Source organism: Diabrotica virgifera, chromosome 10, assembly GCF_917563875.1.
Source record: "Diabrotica virgifera virgifera chromosome 10, PGI_DIABVI_V3a".
In the NCBI taxonomy this organism is placed as follows: Eukaryota; Metazoa; Arthropoda; class Insecta; order Coleoptera; family Chrysomelidae; genus Diabrotica; species Diabrotica virgifera.
Genome location: NC_065452.1, coordinates 46,071,915 through 46,091,043, shown reverse-complemented (window position 1 = coordinate 46,091,043; position 19,129 = coordinate 46,071,915). Strand labels below are relative to the sequence as shown.

General features: G+C 31.3%; 3 protein-coding genes across 5 annotated transcripts; 1 reads left to right on the top strand and 2 right to left on the bottom strand.

Moving 5' to 3' along the window:
• Positions 1 to 632: 632 nt before the first annotated feature.
• Positions 633 to 11,383, bottom strand: LOC126878701 (uncharacterized). 3 transcript variants are annotated; one of them, XM_050641564.1, is made up of 2 exons: positions 11,267 to 11,383; positions 633 to 2,964 (listed from the first exon to the last, which is right to left on the bottom strand). In XM_050641564.1, exon 2 carries the CDS (start codon positions 2,904 to 2,906, stop codon positions 648 to 650), a length of 2,259 nt encoding a protein of 752 aa, XP_050497521.1. In that variant the 5' UTR covers positions 2,907 to 2,964; positions 11,267 to 11,383; the 3' UTR covers positions 633 to 647. The 3 variants fall into 3 exon arrangements, with proteins under 3 accessions (XP_050497521.1, XP_050497522.1, XP_050497520.1); XM_050641565.1 differs by lacking the exon at positions 11,267 to 11,383 and adding an exon at positions 7,057 to 7,173; XM_050641563.1 differs by lacking the exon at positions 11,267 to 11,383 and adding an exon at positions 3,357 to 3,547 and having other exon boundaries at positions 633 to 3,276.
• Positions 5,137 to 9,035, bottom strand: LOC126878702 (uncharacterized). The gene is made up of 2 exons (XM_050641566.1): positions 7,567 to 9,035; positions 5,137 to 7,486 (listed from the first exon to the last, which is right to left on the bottom strand). Exon 2 carries the CDS (start codon positions 7,288 to 7,290, stop codon positions 5,152 to 5,154), a length of 2,139 nt encoding a protein of 712 aa, XP_050497523.1. The 5' UTR covers positions 7,291 to 7,486; positions 7,567 to 9,035; the 3' UTR covers positions 5,137 to 5,151.
• A 2,984-nt stretch (positions 11,384 to 14,367) lies between the features above and the next one.
• Positions 14,368 to 18,358, top strand: LOC126893296 (uncharacterized). The gene is made up of 2 exons (XM_050663311.1): positions 14,368 to 15,634; positions 15,715 to 18,358. Exon 2 carries the CDS (start codon positions 15,911 to 15,913, stop codon positions 18,341 to 18,343), a length of 2,433 nt encoding a protein of 810 aa, XP_050519268.1. The 5' UTR covers positions 14,368 to 15,634; positions 15,715 to 15,910; the 3' UTR covers positions 18,344 to 18,358.
• The last annotated feature ends 771 nt before the right edge of the window (positions 18,359 to 19,129 follow it).

The following is a 19,129-nucleotide window of genomic DNA, read 5'->3' as shown; positions in this document are numbered from 1 at the left end:
GAAAAATTATTAAAAAGGTGATAAGGTAAGTTGCCTATGTTCAGTGGACAAATAAATGAAATATAATTACTGTTTTGAAATTAAATTGTGTGAATTGTTAAATGGATAAAGACTGATATTAAATTAGGAAAACTGCGCTGAAAGAAATGTACATGTTTTGATCAAAGAAGAAAATTAATTTTGATTGTAAGCTCTAAATGTAAAAAGAATATGTCACATATTAAACTATTGAAATTCTAGATTGAATATTGTATTGACCAAAGTTGATATTAAGTAAATTTATTAAATGTTGATAGCTGAGATTTATTTTTTAATTTTAATCTAAATGAAAAATAGAGTGAATCAATTAAAATGTTGGAAATTCAACAAAATTTTTGGTTATTGTCTATATTAGAATGTCATATCCGAAAAGATCAAGGGTTCCATGGTGTGATTTTGATATAATGAGAAAATGATTTTGTTAAGTGAAAATAATTAAAGAATGAGATGGAAGAGATAGAGTCTTGACAGGAGCACAGAGTGAAAGAAACTGGAAGTACTAAAAGAATATTTGATTAGGTATAATGTTTGGGTTTTTTGTTTATTTTGGGTTTGTCGTGGTATGTATAGGAAAGAAGGCCAATGTGAAGGTGAATAAAAATATAGAATTATGGAAATAATTGTCTATGAATGGGGGTGAAATCACGGTTAAGAGAAAGTTGACGGTTAACACAGTTTGGACTTGTCCTTGCGTCCCTGACAATCTCTAAATCCTCATATAGGTCTAAACGAAGGGTATTCTTATCTTGGATGTTATGAATCAAAGTCACACCATCTGGGATGTTAAGGTGGTGTTTGTTGACTTTGAGATGGTGAGAGAAAGCTGATGTATTGTCACGTTTAGTGTGCTCTGCTGCTCTAGTAGACAGTGATCTATAGGTTCTTCCTACATAAGAGGCATCACAATCGGAACAAGATAATCTGTAAACACCACTACGATTCATAAAGTTGATTGGATCTTTAGTGTTAGATAATGTTTTGTTGAGAGTGTTATTGACTTTAAATGATATGTGGACATTGTCCGAAGAACAGAGAATGTGTTTGATCTTCTCAGATATGACAGTATTATGAAAAGGTAGGGACCTATAGATTGGTGTGATGACTGGGTTTGAATTGTAAGCTAGTTGCTGAAGACGATTGGATTCTCTTTTCCGGATGAGCTTGTCGATTATATTAGGGTTGTAATCATTGTTGACTGCTATTTGTTTGATTATATTAAGTTCCTTGTTAAATTCAGCTGTAGATAGAGGTAGTGTATGTAGTCTATGGATGAAACTCCTAAAAGCAGAATATTTATGAGACAGTGGGTGGTTGGATGAAGAATGGATAACATGATCAGTTTGAGTAGGCTTGCGGTAAATACCAAAGTTGAACTGGTTGTTGAGTCTGGTAATGGAAAGGTCTAAAAAATTAATGGCATTAGATGATTCTAGTTCCATAGTAAATTTGATATTGGGATGGATTTGATTGATTTTGAATAAAAGGTGATTAGCTGAGTCTTGCTGACCATCCACAAAAACGAGACAATCATCTACGTAACGGAACCAATGTAGAACTTCAGGATTTTTCATGATATAATTGGATTCTAAATGATCCATAAAAACATCAGCTAGAAAGGGGGATAAGCAACTACCCATTGCTAAACCATCTGGTTGTTTATAGAAATTATTGTTAAAAATAAAGAAATCTTGTGATAGACAAATTTGTAGAATATCTATTATCGAAGAAATGATATGGGGTTGAATAACCTTATTGATTAGGAGAGTTTTTACCAGACTAATTGTTTCATTTTTGGGTACTGAAGTAAATAGGTTGCTAACATCAAAAGAAAGCATAGTAATGTTTGGATTCAGATTGATGAGTTGAAGTTTTTCAACCAATTGGTAAGTGTTAGAAACTGAAAATTGAGGAGTGAAGTTAATTAAGTTTTTTATTGTTTTTAATAGAAATTTAGATAAGATAGAAACTGGAGTATTAATGAAGCTAACAACGGGGCGTATAGGCATGTCAACTTTGTGTATTTTTGGCAAACCATACAACCTTGGAACTAAAGGGTTGCTAGGAATTTTGCTGTATGGAGCATCAAATTCAGTGAAAAAATCAGAAAATTGTTTGATGTTGTCTTTAAGTTTAGTGATAAATCTTTTTGTAGGATCTACTGTTATAGAAGTAAAATGGTTGCTCTCTAAGAAAGATGTGACTTTGTTGTTATATAAGTCACGTTCAAGGATGACAAGACAGTTACCTTTGTCTGCTTTACTGAAAATTAATTGATGGTTTGTAATTTTTTGTTTAATTGATTTTAATGACTTAAGAAAAGAGTTGGCTTTTTTGGAAGAAAGACTATGTGAGAAAGAAGAGTTATTGGAAGAATCAATTTTAGTTTTGAATTTGTTGAGAAAGCGGTAACAAGAGTTTCTGATAGATGTTCTGTCTGAAAGGGTTACGGAGAGATTTTCGATAACTATGTCTGTCTCGATAGAAAGGTTCTCTATATCTTTGATTGAAAAATCTTTGGGGACTGAGTGTTTAAGACCGTAGTTGAGCAATTGTATTTCGTCTTTGGAAAAATTAATGTTGGTGAGGTTCTTTATACGGGGATGGAATTTGAAATCTGAAAACTTTCTGACATCTCTGACATCTGAAGCTTGATCGAGCAAAGTTTTGGCTTGAATAAGTTTAATTAATTTGTTATTAACTCTATTAAATTTAATTGAATTAGAAATCTCCACCTTATCCTGAACATCTGACATAAAGTTATTAATATTGATAAAACCTATTATTTCGAGCAAAGAATCATACATTACCTTAAGTTGACAGTTGAGGTAGTTTAATTTTCCATAGTGGTTACATATCTCCTTCTTCATTAATTTAACTTGTAGTGAGCTCCTGATGTTTGGAGGTACATTTTTTGATGTTTTTACTCTGCAAAAATTTGGAATGACTTTGTGATTAAGGCATTGAGATATGAACCATATATCCAATTTAGTGTTGTTCCTCTTTGTAGCTAGCCGCAAGTACTTAAGAGCCAAGTTGACCATATCGTCATTAAATAAAACATTAAAAGGGTAAACCCTGTAGTTGGCTGTATACCTTTGTTAAGACAACGTAGAATGAAGTAAACACTTCTGTTGTATATAGGTATATTATAAATTTATTAAAAAATTTTAAAATTCATCCACAAGGGAGTGGTTGTACAAAACGTTTTCGGTCAAACTGACCATCCTCAGTGTAAACCTGGAAATAAGTGAACCACTTAGATTGAAATGCAAAAGGGTGAAATTTTGACAGTTAAAAAAGAAAATGTGGTTACTTACGTCCAGTGTACAAGTAATTGAAACTAGCCACTTGAATAGGTGTAAAACCTCAAAATAACATTATTGCTACATTATGAGCTGTATAGTAATCGACAATAAGTCGATGTCTTAAGATTAAAAATGTATCACATGTGGATGTATGTCATCCTTGCTCGGAATTAGCACAAGGTTGTGATCAGGTGAGAGGTTAACAACCAACTGATTAGACAGATTGGTGCCTGAAAATTCATGACAAGATGTCAAAGAAGATAGGTGGATTTCTCAAATGTCAACCGAAAAATTTTTGACAATGTGCATTAATATTTAACTTAATTATTCAATTGTGAATATGCAACTATTAAATTTGTTTGATATGAATTCTAAATTGTAAATAAAGGTTAATAAGCTATAATGATATATTCATTAGTGCACCGTAAACAAAAGCAAAATTCTACTCATATGCTGTGACGTCATAGACTGTTTGTCTACTGTATAGGACTGATAATAATTATATTAATTTGAGCAAAGTTATAATGAATGAATATTATTGAAAATTATATAGAAAATTTTTAAAATTTTTTTATCAAAATATGATATTTTAATGGAGTAGCAGCTGTAGAATTGGAAGTAATGCCAATAGTGAATGGTCGGTTGCATATGTTTCAGGGAACCAACGAATATAATGAGAAAATACCAATCTATAGATCTGTAATGTGAATTATTGGAGGTATTAAAGGAAATGATATTAAAAAAGGGAAGTGGAATTGAAAAAATGTATGTACATATCTTAATCAAGAAATCTTCTCTAAAAATATTTTGTTATGACTTAATGTAAAGAGTTTGTCCCATATAGAACTATTGAAAATCTAAATTTAGAAAAATTATTAAAAAGGTGATAAGGTAAGTTGCCTATGTTCAGTGGACAAATAAATGAAATATAATTACTGTTTTGAAATTAAATTGTGTGAATTGTTAAATGGATAAAGACTGATATTAAATTAGGAAAACTGCGCTGAAAGAAATGTACATGTTTTGATCAAAGAAGAAAATTAATTTTGATTGTAAGCTCTAAATGTAAAAAGAATATGTCACATATTAAACTATTGAAATTCTAGATTGAATATTGTATTGACCAAAGTTGATATTAAGTAAATTTATTAAATGTTGATAGCTGAGATTTATTTTTTAATTTTAATCTAAATGAAAAATAGAGTGAATCAATTAAAATGTTGGAAATTCAACAAAATTTTTGGTTATTGTCTATATTAGAATGTCATATCCGAAAAGATCAAGGGTTCCATGGTGTGATTTTGATATAATGAGAAAATGATTTTGTTAAGTGAAAATAATTAAAGAATGAGATGGAAGAGATAGAGTCTTGACAGGAGCACAGAGTGAAAGAAACTGGAAGTACTAAAAGAATATTTGATTAGGTATAATGTTTGGGTTTTTTGTTTATTTTGGGTTTGTCGTGGTATGTATAGGAAAGAAGGCCAATGTGAAGGTGAATAAAAATATAGAATTATGGAAATAATTGTCTATGAATGGGGGTGAAATCACGGTTAAGAGAAAGTTGACGGTTAACACAGTTTGGACTTGTCCTTGCGTCCCTGACAATCTCTAAATCCTCATATAGGTCTAAACGAAGGGTATTCTTATCTTGGATGTTATGAATCAAAGTCACACCATCTGGGATGTTAAGGTGGTGTTTGTTGACTTTGAGATGGTGAGAGAAAGCTGATGTATTGTCACGTTTAGTGTGCTCTGCTGCTCTAGTAGACAGTGATCTATAGGTTCTTCCTACATAAGAGGCATCTCAATCGGAACAAGATAATCTGTAAACACCACTACGATTCATAAAGTTGATTGGATCTTTAGTGTTAGATAATGTTTTGTTGAGAGTGTTATTGACTTTAAATGATATGTGGACATTGTCCGAAGAACAGAGAATGTGTTTGATCTTCTCAGATATGACAGTATTATGAAAAGGTAGGGACCTATAGATTGGTGTGATGACTGGGTTTGAATTGTAAGCTAGTTGCTGAAGACGATTGGATTCTCTTTTCCGGATGAGCTTGTCGATTATATTAGGGTTGTAATCATTGTTGACTGCTATTTGTTTGATTATATTAAGTTCCTTGTTAAATTCAGCTGTAGATAGAGGTAGTGTATGTAGTCTATGGATGAAACTCCTAAAAGCAGAATATTTATGAGACAGTGGGTGGTTGGATGAAGAATGGATAACATGATCAGTTTGAGTAGGCTTGCGGTAAATACCAAAGTTGAACTGGTTGTTGAGTCTGGTAATGGAAAGGTCTAAAAAATTAATGGCATTAGATGATTCTAGTTCCATAGTAAATTTGATATTGGGATGGATTTGATTGATTTTGAATAAAAGGTGATTAGCTGAGTCTTGCTGACCATCCACAAAAACGAGACAATCATCTACGTAACGGAACCAATGTAGAACTTCAGGATTTTTCATGATATAATTGGATTCTAAATGATCCATAAAAACATCAGCTAGAAAGGGGGATAAGCAACTACCCATTGCTAAACCATCTGGTTGTTTATAGAAATTATTGTTAAAAATAAAGAAATCTTGTGATAGACAAATTTGTAGAATATCTATTATCGAAGAAATGATATGGGGTTGAATAACCTTATTGATTAGGAGAGTTTTTACCAGACTAATTGTTTCATTTTTGGGTACTGAAGTAAATAGGTTGCTAACATCAAAAGAAAGCATAGTAATGTTTGGATTCAGATTGATGAGTTGAAGTTTTTCAACCAATTGGTAAGTGTTAGAAACTGAAAATTGAGGAGTGAAGTTAATTAAGTTTTTTATTGTTTTTAATAGAAATTTAGATAAGATAGAAACTGGAGTATTAATGAAGCTAACAACGGGGCGTATAGGCATGTCAACTTTGTGTATTTTTGGCAAACCATACAACCTTGGAACTAAAGGGTTGCTAGGAATTTTGCTGTATGGAGCATCAAATTCAGTGAAAAAATCAGAAAATTGTTTGATGTTGTCTTTAAGTTTAGTGATAAATCTTTTTGTAGGATCTACTGTTATAGAAGTAAAATGGTTGCTCTCTAAGAAAGATGTGACTTTGTTGTTATATAAGTCACGTTCAAGGATGACAAGACAGTTACCTTTGTCTGCTTTACTGAAAATTAATTGATGGTTTGTAATTTTTTGTTTAATTGATTTTAATGACTTAAGAAAAGAGTTGGCTTTTTTGGAAGAAAGACTATGTGAGAAAGAAGAGTTATTGGAAGAATCAATTTTAGTTTTGAATTTGTTGAGAAAGCGGTAACAAGAGTTTCTGATAGATGTTCTGTCTGAAAGGGTTACGGAGAGATTTTCGATAACTATGTCTGTCTCGATAGAAAGGTTCTCTATATCTTTGATTGAAAAATCTTTGGGGACTGAGTGTTTAAGACCGTAGTTGAGCAATTGTATTTCGTCTTTGGAAAAATTAATGTTGGTGAGGTTCTTTATACGGGGATGGAATTTGAAATCTGAAAACTTTCTGACATCTCTGACATCTGAAGCTTGATCGAGCAAAGTTTTGGCTTGAATAAGTTTAATTAATTTGTTATTAACTCTATTAAATTTAATTGAATTAGAAATCTCCACCTTATCCTGAACATCTGACATAAAGTTATTAATATTGATAAAACCTATTATTTCGAGCAAAGAATCATACATTACCTTAAGTTGACAGTTGAGGTAGTTTAATTTTCCATAGTGGTTACATATCTCCTTCTTCATTAATTTAACTTGTAGTGAGCTCCTGATGTTTGGAGGTACATTTTTTGATGTTTTTACTCTGCAAAAATTTGGAATGACTTTGTGATTAAGGCATTGAGATATGAACCATATATCCAATTTAGTGTTGTTCCTCTTTGTAGCTAGCCGCAAGTACTTAAGAGCCAAGTTGACCATATCGTCATTAAATAAAACATTAAAAGGGTAAACCCTGTAGTTGGCTGTATACCTTTGTTAAGACAACGTAGAATGAAGTAAACACTTCTGTTGTATATAGGTATATTATAAATTTATTAAAAAATTTTAAAATTCATCCACAAGGGAGTGGTTGTACAAAACGTTTTCGGTCAAACTGACCATCCTCAGTGTAAACCTGGAAATAAGTGAACCACTTAGATTGAAATGCAAAAGGGTGAAATTTTGACAGTTAAAAAAGAAAATGTGGTTACTTACGTCCAGTGTACAAGTAATTGAAACTAGCCACTTGAATAGGTGTAAAACCTCAAAATAACATTATTGCTACATTATGAGCTGTATAGTAATCGACAATAAGTCGATGTCTTAAGATTAAAAATGTATCACATGTGGATGTATGTCATCCTTGCTCGGAATTAGCACAAGGTTGTGATCAGGTGAGAGGTTAACAACCAACTGATTAGACAGATTGGTGCCTGAAAATTCATGACAAGATGTCAAAGAAGATAGGTGGATTTCTCAAATGTCAACCGAAAAATTTTTGACAATGTGCATTAATATTTAACTTAATTATTCAATTGTGAATATGCAACTATTAAATTTGTTTGATATGAATTCTAAATTGTAAATAAAGGTTAATAAGCTATAATGATATATTCATTAGTGCACCGTAAACAAAAGCAAAATTCTACTCATATGCTGTGACGTCATAGACTGTTTGTCTACTGTATAGGACTGATAATAATTATATTAATTTGAGCAAAGTTATAATGAATGAATATTATTGAAAATTATATAGAAAATTTTTAAAATTTTTTTATCAAAATATGATATTTTAATGGAGTAGCAGCTGTAGAATTGGAAGTAATGCCAATAGTGAATGGTCGGTTGCATATGTTTCAGGGAACCAACGAATATAATGAGAAAATACCAATCTATAGATCTGTAATGTGAATTATTGGAGGTATTAAAGGAAATGATATTAAAAAAGGGAAGTGGAATTGAAAAAATGTATGTACATATCTTAATCAAGAAATCTTCTCTAAAAATATTTTGTTATGACTGAATGTAAAGAGTTTGTCCCATATAGAACTATTGAAAATCTAAATTTAGAAAAATTATTAAAAAGGTGATAAGGTAAGTTGCCTATGTTCAGTGGACAAATAAATGAAATATAATTACTGTTTTGAAATTAAATTGTGTGAATTGTTAAATGGATAAAGACTGATATTAAATTAGGAAAACTGCGCTGAAAGAAATGTACATGTTTTGATCAAAGAAGAAAATTAATTTTGATTGTAAGCTCTAAATGTAAAAAGAATATGTCACATATTAAACTATTGAAATTCTAGATTGAATATTGTATTGACCAAAGTTGATATTAAGTAAATTTATTAAATGTTGATAGCTGAGATTTATTTTTTAATTTTAATCTAAATGAAAAATAGAGTGAATCAATTAAAATGTTGGAAATTCAACAAAATTTTTGGTTATTGTCTATATTAGAATGTCATATCCGAAAAGATCAAGGGTTCCATGGTGTGATTTTGATATAATGAGAAAATGATTTTGTTAAGTGAAAATAATTAAAGAATGAGATGGAAGAGATAGAGTCTTGACAGGAGCACAGAGTGAAAGAAACTGGAAGTACTAAAAGAATATTTGATTAGGTATAATGTTTGGGTTTTTTGTTTATTTTGGGTTTGTCGTGGTATGTATAGGAAAGAAGGCCAATGTGAAGGTGAATAAAAATATAGAATTATGGAAATAATTGTCTATGAATGGGGGTGAAATCACGGTTAAGAGAAAGTTGACGGTTAACACAGTTTGGACTTGTCCTTGCGTCCCTGACAATCTCTAAATCCTCATATAGGTCTAAACGAAGGGTATTCTTATCTTGGATGTTATGAATCAAAGTCACACCATCTGGGATGTTAAGGTGGTGTTTGTTGACTTTGAGATGGTGAGAGAAAGCTGATGTATTGTCACGTTTAGTGTGCTCTGCTGCTCTAGTAGACAGTGATCTATAGGTTCTTCCTACATAAGAGGCATCACAATCGGAACAAGATAATCTGTAAACACCACTACGATTCATAAAGTTGATTGGATCTTTAGTGTTAGATAATGTTTTGTTGAGAGTGTTATTGACTTTAAATGATATGTGGACATTGTCCGAAGAACAGAGAATGTGTTTGATCTTCTCAGATATGACAGTATTATGAAAAGGTAGGGACCTATAGATTGGTGTGATGACTGGGTTTGAATTGTAAGCTAGTTGCTGAAGACGATTGGATTCTCTTTTCCGGATGAGCTTGTCGATTATATTAGGGTTGTAATCATTGTTGACTGCTATTTGTTTGATTATATTAAGTTCCTTGTTAAATTCAGCTGTAGATAGAGGTAGTGTATGTAGTCTATGGATGAAACTCCTAAAAGCAGAATATTTATGAGACAGTGGGTGGTTGGATGAAGAATGGATAACATGATCAGTTTGAGTAGGCTTGCGGTAAATACCAAAGTTGAACTGGTTGTTGAGTCTGGTAATGGAAAGGTCTAAAAAATTAATGGCATTAGATGATTCTAGTTCCATAGTAAATTTGATATTGGGATGGATTTGATTGATTTTGAATAAAAGGTGATTAGCTGAGTCTTGCTGACCATCCACAAAAACGAGACAATCATCTACGTAACGGAACCAATGTAGAACTTCAGGATTTTTCATGATATAATTGGATTCTAAATGATCCATAAAAACATCAGCTAGAAAGGGGGATAAGCAACTACCCATTGCTAAACCATCTGGTTGTTTATAGAAATTATTGTTAAAAATAAAGAAATCTTGTGATAGACAAATTTGTAGAATATCTATTATCGAAGAAATGATATGGGGTTGAATAACCTTATTGATTAGGAGAGTTTTTACCAGACTAATTGTTTCATTTTTGGGTACTGAAGTAAATAGGTTGCTAACATCAAAAGAAAGCATAGTAATGTTTGGATTCAGATTGATGAGTTGAAGTTTTTCAACCAATTGGTAAGTGTTAGAAACTGAAAATTGAGGAGTGAAGTTAATTAAGTTTTTTATTGTTTTTAATAGAAATTTAGATAAGATAGAAACTGGAGTATTAATGAAGCTAACAACGGGGCGTATAGGCATGTCAACTTTGTGTATTTTTGGCAAACCATACAACCTTGGAACTAAAGGGTTGCTAGGAATTTTGCTGTATGGAGCATCAAATTCAGTGAAAAAATCAGAAAATTGTTTGATGTTGTCTTTAAGTTTAGTGATAAATCTTTTTGTAGGATCTACTGTTATAGAAGTAAAATGGTTGCTCTCTAAGAAAGATGTGACTTTGTTGTTATATAAGTCACGTTCAAGGATGACAAGACAGTTACCTTTGTCTGCTTTACTGAAAATTAATTGATGGTTTGTAATTTTTTGTTTAATTGATTTTAATGACTTAAGAAAAGAGTTGGCTTTTTTGGAAGAAAGACTATGTGAGAAAGAAGAGTTATTGGAAGAATCAATTTTAGTTTTGAATTTGTTGAGAAAGCGGTAACAAGAGTTTCTGATAGATGTTCTGTCTGAAAGGGTTACGGAGAGATTTTCGATAACTATGTCTGTCTCGATAGAAAGGTTCTCTATATCTTTGATTGAAAAATCTTTGGGGACTGAGTGTTTAAGACCGTAGTTGAGCAATTGTATTTCGTCTTTGGAAAAATTAATGTTGGTGAGGTTCTTTATACGGGGATGGAATTTGAAATCTGAAAACTTTCTGACATCTCTGACATCTGAAGCTTGATCGAGCAAAGTTTTGGCTTGAATAAGTTTAATTAATTTGTTATTAACTCTATTAAATTTAATTGAATTAGAAATCTCCACCTTATCCTGAACATCTGACATAAAGTTATTAATATTGATAAAACCTATTATTTCGAGCAAAGAATCATACATTACCTTAAGTTGACAGTTGAGGTAGTTTAATTTTCCATAGTGGTTACATATCTCCTTCTTCATTAATTTAACTTGTAGTGAGCTCCTGATGTTTGGAGGTACATTTTTTGATGTTTTTACTCTGCAAAATTTGGAATGACTTTGTGATTAAGGCATTGAGATATGAACCATATATCCAATTTAGTGTTGTTCCTCTTTGTAGCTAGCCGCAAGTACTTAAGAGCCAAGTTGACCATATCGTCATTAAATAAAACATTAAAAGGGTAAACCCTGTAGTTGGCTGTATACCTTTGTTAAGACAACGTAGAATGAAGTAAACACTTCTGTTGTATATAGGTATATTATAAATTTATTAAAAAATTTTAAAATTCATCCACAAGGGAGTGGTTGTACAAAACGTTTTCGGTCAAACTGACCATCCTCAGTGTAAACCTGGAAATAAGTGAACCACTTAGATTGAAATGCAAAAGGGTGAAATTTTGACAGTTAAAAAAGAAAATGTGGTTACTTACGTCCAGTGTACAAGTAATTGAAACTAGCCACTTGAATAGGTGTAAAACCTCAAAATAACATTATTGCTACATTATGAGCTGTATAGTAATCGACAATAAGTCGATGTCTTAAGATTAAAAATGTATCACATGTGGATGTATGTCATCCTTGCTCGGAATTAGCACAAGGTTGTGATCAGGTGAGAGGTTAACAACCAACTGATTAGACAGATTGGTGCCTGAAAATTCATGACAAGATGTCAAAGAAGATAGGTGGATTTCTCAAATGTCAACCGAAAAATTTTTGACAATGTGCATTAATATTTAACTTAATTATTCAATTGTGAATATGCAACTATTAAATTTGTTTGATATGAATTCTAAATTGTAAATAAAGGTTAATAAGCTATAATGATATATTCATTAGTGCACCGTAAACAAAAGCAAAATTCTACTCATATGCTGTGACGTCATAGACTGTTTGTCTACTGTATAGGACTGATAATAATTATATTAATTTGAGCAAAGTTATAATGAATGAATATTATTGAAAATTATATAGAAAATTTTTAAAATTTTTTTATCAAAATATGATATTTTAATGGAGTAGCAGCTGTAGAATTGGAAGTAATGCCAATAGTGAATGGTCGGTTGCATATGTTTCAGGGAACCAACGAATATAATGAGAAAATACCAATCTATAGATCTGTAATGTGAATTATTGGAGGTATTAAAGGAAATGATATTAAAAAAGGGAAGTGGAATTGAAAAAATGTATGTACATATCTTAATCAAGAAATCTTCTCTAAAAATATTTTGTTATGACTGAATGTAAAGAGTTTGTCCCATATAGAACTATTGAAAATCTAAATTTAGAAAAATTATTAAAAAGGTGATAAGGTAAGTTGGCAACGGTAAGTTGGTAAAGGCAACCCTTTAGTTCCAAGGTTGTATGGTTTGCCAAAAATACACAAAGTTGACATGCCTATACGCCCCGTTGTTAGCTTCATTAATACTCCAGTTTCTATCTTATCTAAATTTCTATTAAAAACAATAAAAAACTTAATTAACTTCACTCCTCAATTTTCAGTTTCTAACACTTACCAATTGGTTGAAAAACTTCAACTCATCAATCTGAATCCAAACATTACTATGCTTTCTTTTGATGTTAGCAACCTATTTACTTCAGTACCCAAAAATGAAACAATTAGTCTGGTAAAAACTCTCCTAATCAATAAGGTTATTCAACCCCATATCATTTCTTCGATAATAGATATTCTACAAATTTGTCTATCACAAGATTTCTTTATTTTTAACAATAATTTCTATAAACAACCAGATGGTTTAGCAATGGGTAGTTGCTTATCCCCCTTTCTAGCTGATGTTTTTATGGATCATTTAGAATCCAATTATATCATGAAAAATCCTGAAGTTCTACATTGGTTCCGTTACGTAGATGATTGTCTCGTTTTTGTGGATGGTCAGCAAGACTCAGCTAATCACCTTTTATTCAAAATCAATCAAATCCATCCCAATATCAAATTTACTATGGAACTAGAATCATCTAATGCCATTAATTTTTTAGACCTTTCCATTACCAGACTCAACAACCAGTTCAACTTTGGTATTTACCGCAAGCCTACTCAAACTGATCATGTTATCCATTCTTCATCCAACCACCCACTGTCTCATAAATATTCTGCTTTTAGGAGTTTCATCCATAGACTACATACACTACCTCTATCTACAGCTGAATTTAACAAGGAACTTAATATAATCAAACAAATAGCAGTCAACAATGATTACAACCCTAATATAATCGACAAGCTCATCCGGAAAAGAGAATCCAATCGTCTTCAGCAACTAGCTTACAATTCAAACCCAGTCATCACACCAATCTATAGGTCCCTACCTTTTCATAATACTGTCATATCTGAGAAGATCAAACACATTCTCTGTTCTTCGGACAATGTCCACATATCATTTAAAGTCAATAACACTCTCAACAAAACATTATCTAACACTAAAGATCCAATCAACTTTATGAATCGTAGTGGTGTTTACAGATTATCTTGTTCCGATTGTGATGCCTCTTATGTAGGAAGAACCTATAGATCACTGTCTACTAGAGCAGCAGAGCACACTAAACGTGACAATACATCAGCTTTCTCTCACCATCTCAAAGTCAACAAACACCACCTTAACATCCCAGATGGTGTGACTTTGATTCATAACATCCAAGATAAGAATACCCTTCGTTTAGACCTATATGAGGATTTAGAGATTGTCAGGGACGCAAGGACAAGTCCAAACTGTGTTAACCGTCAACTTTCTCTTAACCGTGATTTCACCCCCATTCATAGACAATTATTTCCATAATTCTATATTTTTATTCACCTTCACATTGGCCTTCTTTCCTATACATACCACGACAAACCCAAAATAAACAAAAAACCCAAACATTATACCTAATCAAATATTCTTTTAGTACTTCCAGTTTCTTTCACTCTGTGCTCCTGTCAAGACTCTATCTCTTCCATCTCATTCTTTAATTATTTTCACTTAACAAAATCATTTTCTCATTATATCAAAATCACACCATGGAACCCTTGATCTTTTCGGATATGACATTCTAATATAGACAATAACCAAAAATTTTGTTGAATTTCCAACATTTTAATTGATTCACTCTATTTTTCATTTAGATTAAAATTAAAAAATAAATCTCAGCTATCAACATTTAATAAATTTACTTAATATCAACTTTGGTCAATACAATATTCAATCTAGAATTTCAATAGTTTAATATGTGACATATTCTTTTTACATTTAGAGCTTACAATCAAAATTAATTTTCTTCTTTGATCAAAACATGTACATTTCTTTCAGCGCAGTTTTCCTAATTTAATATCAGTCTTTATCCATTTAACAATTCACACAATTTAATTTCAAAACAGTAATTATATTTCATTTATTTGTCCACTGAACATAGGCAACTTACCTTATCACCTTTTTAATAATTTTTCTAAATTTAGATTTTCAATAGTTCTATATGGGACAAACTCTTTACATTCAGTCATAACAAAATATTTTTAGAGAAGATTTCTTGATTAAGATATGTACATACATTTTTTCAATTCCACTTCCCTTTTTTAATATCATTTCCTTTAATACCTCCAATAATTCACATTACAGATCTATAGATTGGTATTTTCTCATTATATTCGTTGGTTCCCTGAAACATATGCAACCGACCATTCACTATTGGCATTACTTCCAATTCTACAGCTGCTACTCCATTAAAATATCATATTTTGATAAAAAAATTTTAAAAATTTTCTATATAATTTTCAATAATATTCATTCATTATAACTTTGCTCAAATTAATATAATTATTATCAGTCCTATACAGTAGACAAACAGTCTATGACGTCACAGCATATGAGTAGAATTTTGCTTTTGTTTACGGTGCACTAATGAATATATCATTATAGCTTATTAACCTTTATTTACAATTTAGAATTCATATCAAACAAATTTAATAGTTGCATATTCACAATTGAATAATTAAGTTAAATATTAATGCACATTGTCAAAAATTTTTCGGTTGACATTTGAGAAATCCACCTATCTTCTTTGACATCTTGTCATGAATTTTCAGGCACCAATCTGTCTAATCAGTTGGTTGTTAACCTCTCACCTGATCACAACCTTGTGCTAATTCCGAGCAAGGATGACATACATCCACATGTGATACATTTTTAATCTTAAGACATCGACTTATTGTCGATTACTATACAGCTCATAATGTAGCAATAATGTTATTTTGAGGTTTTACACCTATTCAAGTGGCTAGTTTCAATTACTTGTACACTGGACGTAAGTAACCACATTTTCTTTTTTAACTGTCAAAATTTCACCCTTTTGCATTTCAATCTAAGTGGTTCACTTATTTCCAGGTTTACACTGAGGATGGTCAGTTTGACCGAAAACGTTTTGTACAACCACTCCCTTGTGGATGAATTTTAAAATTTTTTAATAAATTTATAATATACCTATATACAACAGAAGTGTTTACTTCATTCTACGTTGTCTTAACAAAGGTATACAGCCAACTACAGGGTTTACCCTTTTAATGTTTTATTTAATGACGATATGGTCAACTTGGCTCTTAAGTACTTGCGGCTAGCTACAAAGAGGAACAACACTAAATTGGATATATGGTTCATATCTCAATGCCTTAATCACAAAGTCATTCCAAATTTTTGCAGAGTAAAAACATCAAAAAATGTACCTCCAAACATCAGGAGCTCACTACAAGTTAAATTAATGAAGAAGGAGATATGTAACCACTATGGAAAATTAAACTACCTCAACTGTCAACTTAAGGTAATGTATGATTCTTTGCTCGAAATAATATGTTTTATCAATATTAATAACTTTATGTCAGATGTTCAGGATAAGGTGGAGATTTCTAATTCAATTAAATTTAATAGAGTTAATAACAAATTAATTAAACTTATTCAAGCCAAAACTTTGCTCGATCAAGCTTCAGATGTCAGAGATGTCAGAAAGTTTTCAGATTTCAAATTCCATCCCCGTATAAAGAACCTCACCAACATTAATTTTTCCAAAGACGAAATACAATTGCTCAACTACGGTCTTAAACACTCAGTCCCCAAAGATTTTTCAATCAAAGATATAGAGAACCTTTCTATCGAGACAGACATAGTTATCGAAAATCTCTCCGTAACCCTTTCAGACAGAACATCTATCAGAAACTCTTGTTACCGCTTTCTCAACAAATTCAAAACTAAAATTGATTCTTCCAATAACTCTTCTTTCTCACATAGTCTTTCTTCCAAAAAAGCCAACTCTTTTCTTAAGTCATTAAAATCAATTAAACAAAAAATTACAAACCATCAATTAATTTTCAGTAAAGCAGACAAAGGTAACTGTCTTGTCATCCTTGAACGTGACTTATATAACAACAAAGTCACATCTTTCTTAGAGAGCAACCATTTTACTTCTATAACAGTAGATCCTACAAAAAGATTTATCACTAAACTTAAAGACAACATCAAACAATTTTCTGATTTTTTCACTGAATTTGATGCTCCATACAGCAAAATTCCTAGCAACCCTTTAGTTCCAAGGTTGTATGGTTTGCCAAAAATACACAAAGTTGACATGCCTATACGCCCCGTTGTTAGCTTCATTAATACTCCAGTTTCTATCTTATCTAAATTTCTATTAAAAACAATAAAAAACTTAATTAACTTCACTCCTCAATTTTCAGTTTCTAACACTTACCAATTGGTTGAAAAACTTCAACTCATCAATCTGAATCCAAACATTACTATGCTTTCTTTTGATGTTAGCAACCTATTTACTTCAGTACCCAAAAATGAAACAATTAGTCTGGTAAAAACTCTCCTAATCAATAAGGTTATTCAACCCCATATCATTTCTTCGATAATAGATATTCTACAAATTTGTCTATCACAAGATTTCTTTATTTTTAACAATAATTTCTATAAACAACCAGATGGTTTAGCAATGGGTAGTTGCTTATCCCCCTTTCTAGCTGATGTTTTTATGGATCATTTAGAATCCAATTATATCATGAAAAATCCTGAAGTTCTACATTGGTTCCGTTACGTAGATGATTGTCTCGTTTTTGTGGATGGTCAGCAAGACTCAGCTAATCACCTTTTATTCAAAATCAATCAAATCCATCCCAATATCAAATTTACTATGGAACTAGAATCATCTAATGCCATTAATTTTTTAGACCTTTCCATTACCAGACTCAACAACCAGTTCAACTTTGGTATTTACCGCAAGCCTACTCAAACTGATCATGTTATCCATTCTTCATCCAACCACCCACTGTCTCATAAATATTCTGCTTTTAGGAGTTTCATCCATAGACTACATACACTACCTCTATCTACAGCTGAATTTAACAAGGAACTTAATATAATCAAACAAATAGCAGTCAACAATGATTACAACCCTAATATAATCGACAAGCTCATCCGGAAAAGAGAATCCAATCGTCTTCAGCAACTAGCTTACAATTCAAACCCAGTCATCACACCAATCTATAGGTCCCTACCTTTTCATAATACTGTCATATCTGAGAAGATCAAACACATTCTCTGTTCTTCGGACAATGTCCACATATCATTTAAAGTCAATAACACTCTCAACAAAACATTATCTAACACTAAAGATCCAATCAACTTTATGAATCGTAGTGGTGTTTACAGATTATCTTGTTCCGATTGTGATGCCTCTTATGTAGGAAGAACCTATAGATCACTGTCTACTAGAGCAGCAGAGCACACTAAACGTGACAATACATCAGCTTTCTCTCACCATCTCAAAGTCAACAAACACCACCTTAACATCCCAGATGGTGTGACTTTGATTCATAACATCCAAGATAAGAATACCCTTCGTTTAGACCTATATGAGGATTTAGAGATTGTCAGGGACGCAAGGACAAGTCCAAACTGTGTTAACCGTCAACTTTCTCTTAACCGTGATTTCACCCCCATTCATAGACAATTATTTCCATAATTCTATATTTTTATTCACCTTCACATTGGCCTTCTTTCCTATACATACCACGACAAACCCAAAATAAACAAAAAACCCAAACATTATACCTAATCAAATATTCTTTTAGTACTTCCAGTTTCTTTCACTCTGTGCTCCTGTCAAGACTCTATCTCTTCCATCTCATTCTTTAATTATTTTCACTTAACAAAATCATTTTCTCATTATATCAAAATCACACCATGGAACCCTTGATCTTTTCGGATATGACATTCTAATATAGACAATAACCAAAAATTTTGTTGAATTTCCAACATTTTAATTGATTCACTCTATTTTTCATTTAGATTAAAATTAAAAAATAAATCTCAGCTATCAACATTTAATAAATTTACTTAATATCAACTTTGGTCAATACAATATTCAATCTAGAATTTCAATAGTTTAATATGTGACATATTCTTTTTACATTTAGAGCTTACAATCAAAATTAATTTTCTTCTTTGATCAAAACATGTACATTTCTTTCAGCGCAGTTTTCCTAATTTAATATCAGTCTTTATCCATTTAACAATTCACACAATTTAATTTCAAAACAGTAATTATATTTCATTTATTTGTCCACTGAACATAGGCAACTTACCTTATCACCTTTTTAATAATTTTTCTAAATTTAGATTTTCAATAGTTCTATATGGGACAAACTCTTTACATTCAGTCATAACAAAATATTTTTAGAGAAGATTTCTTGATTAAGATATGTACATACATTTTTTCAATTCCACTTCCCTTTTTTAATATCATTTC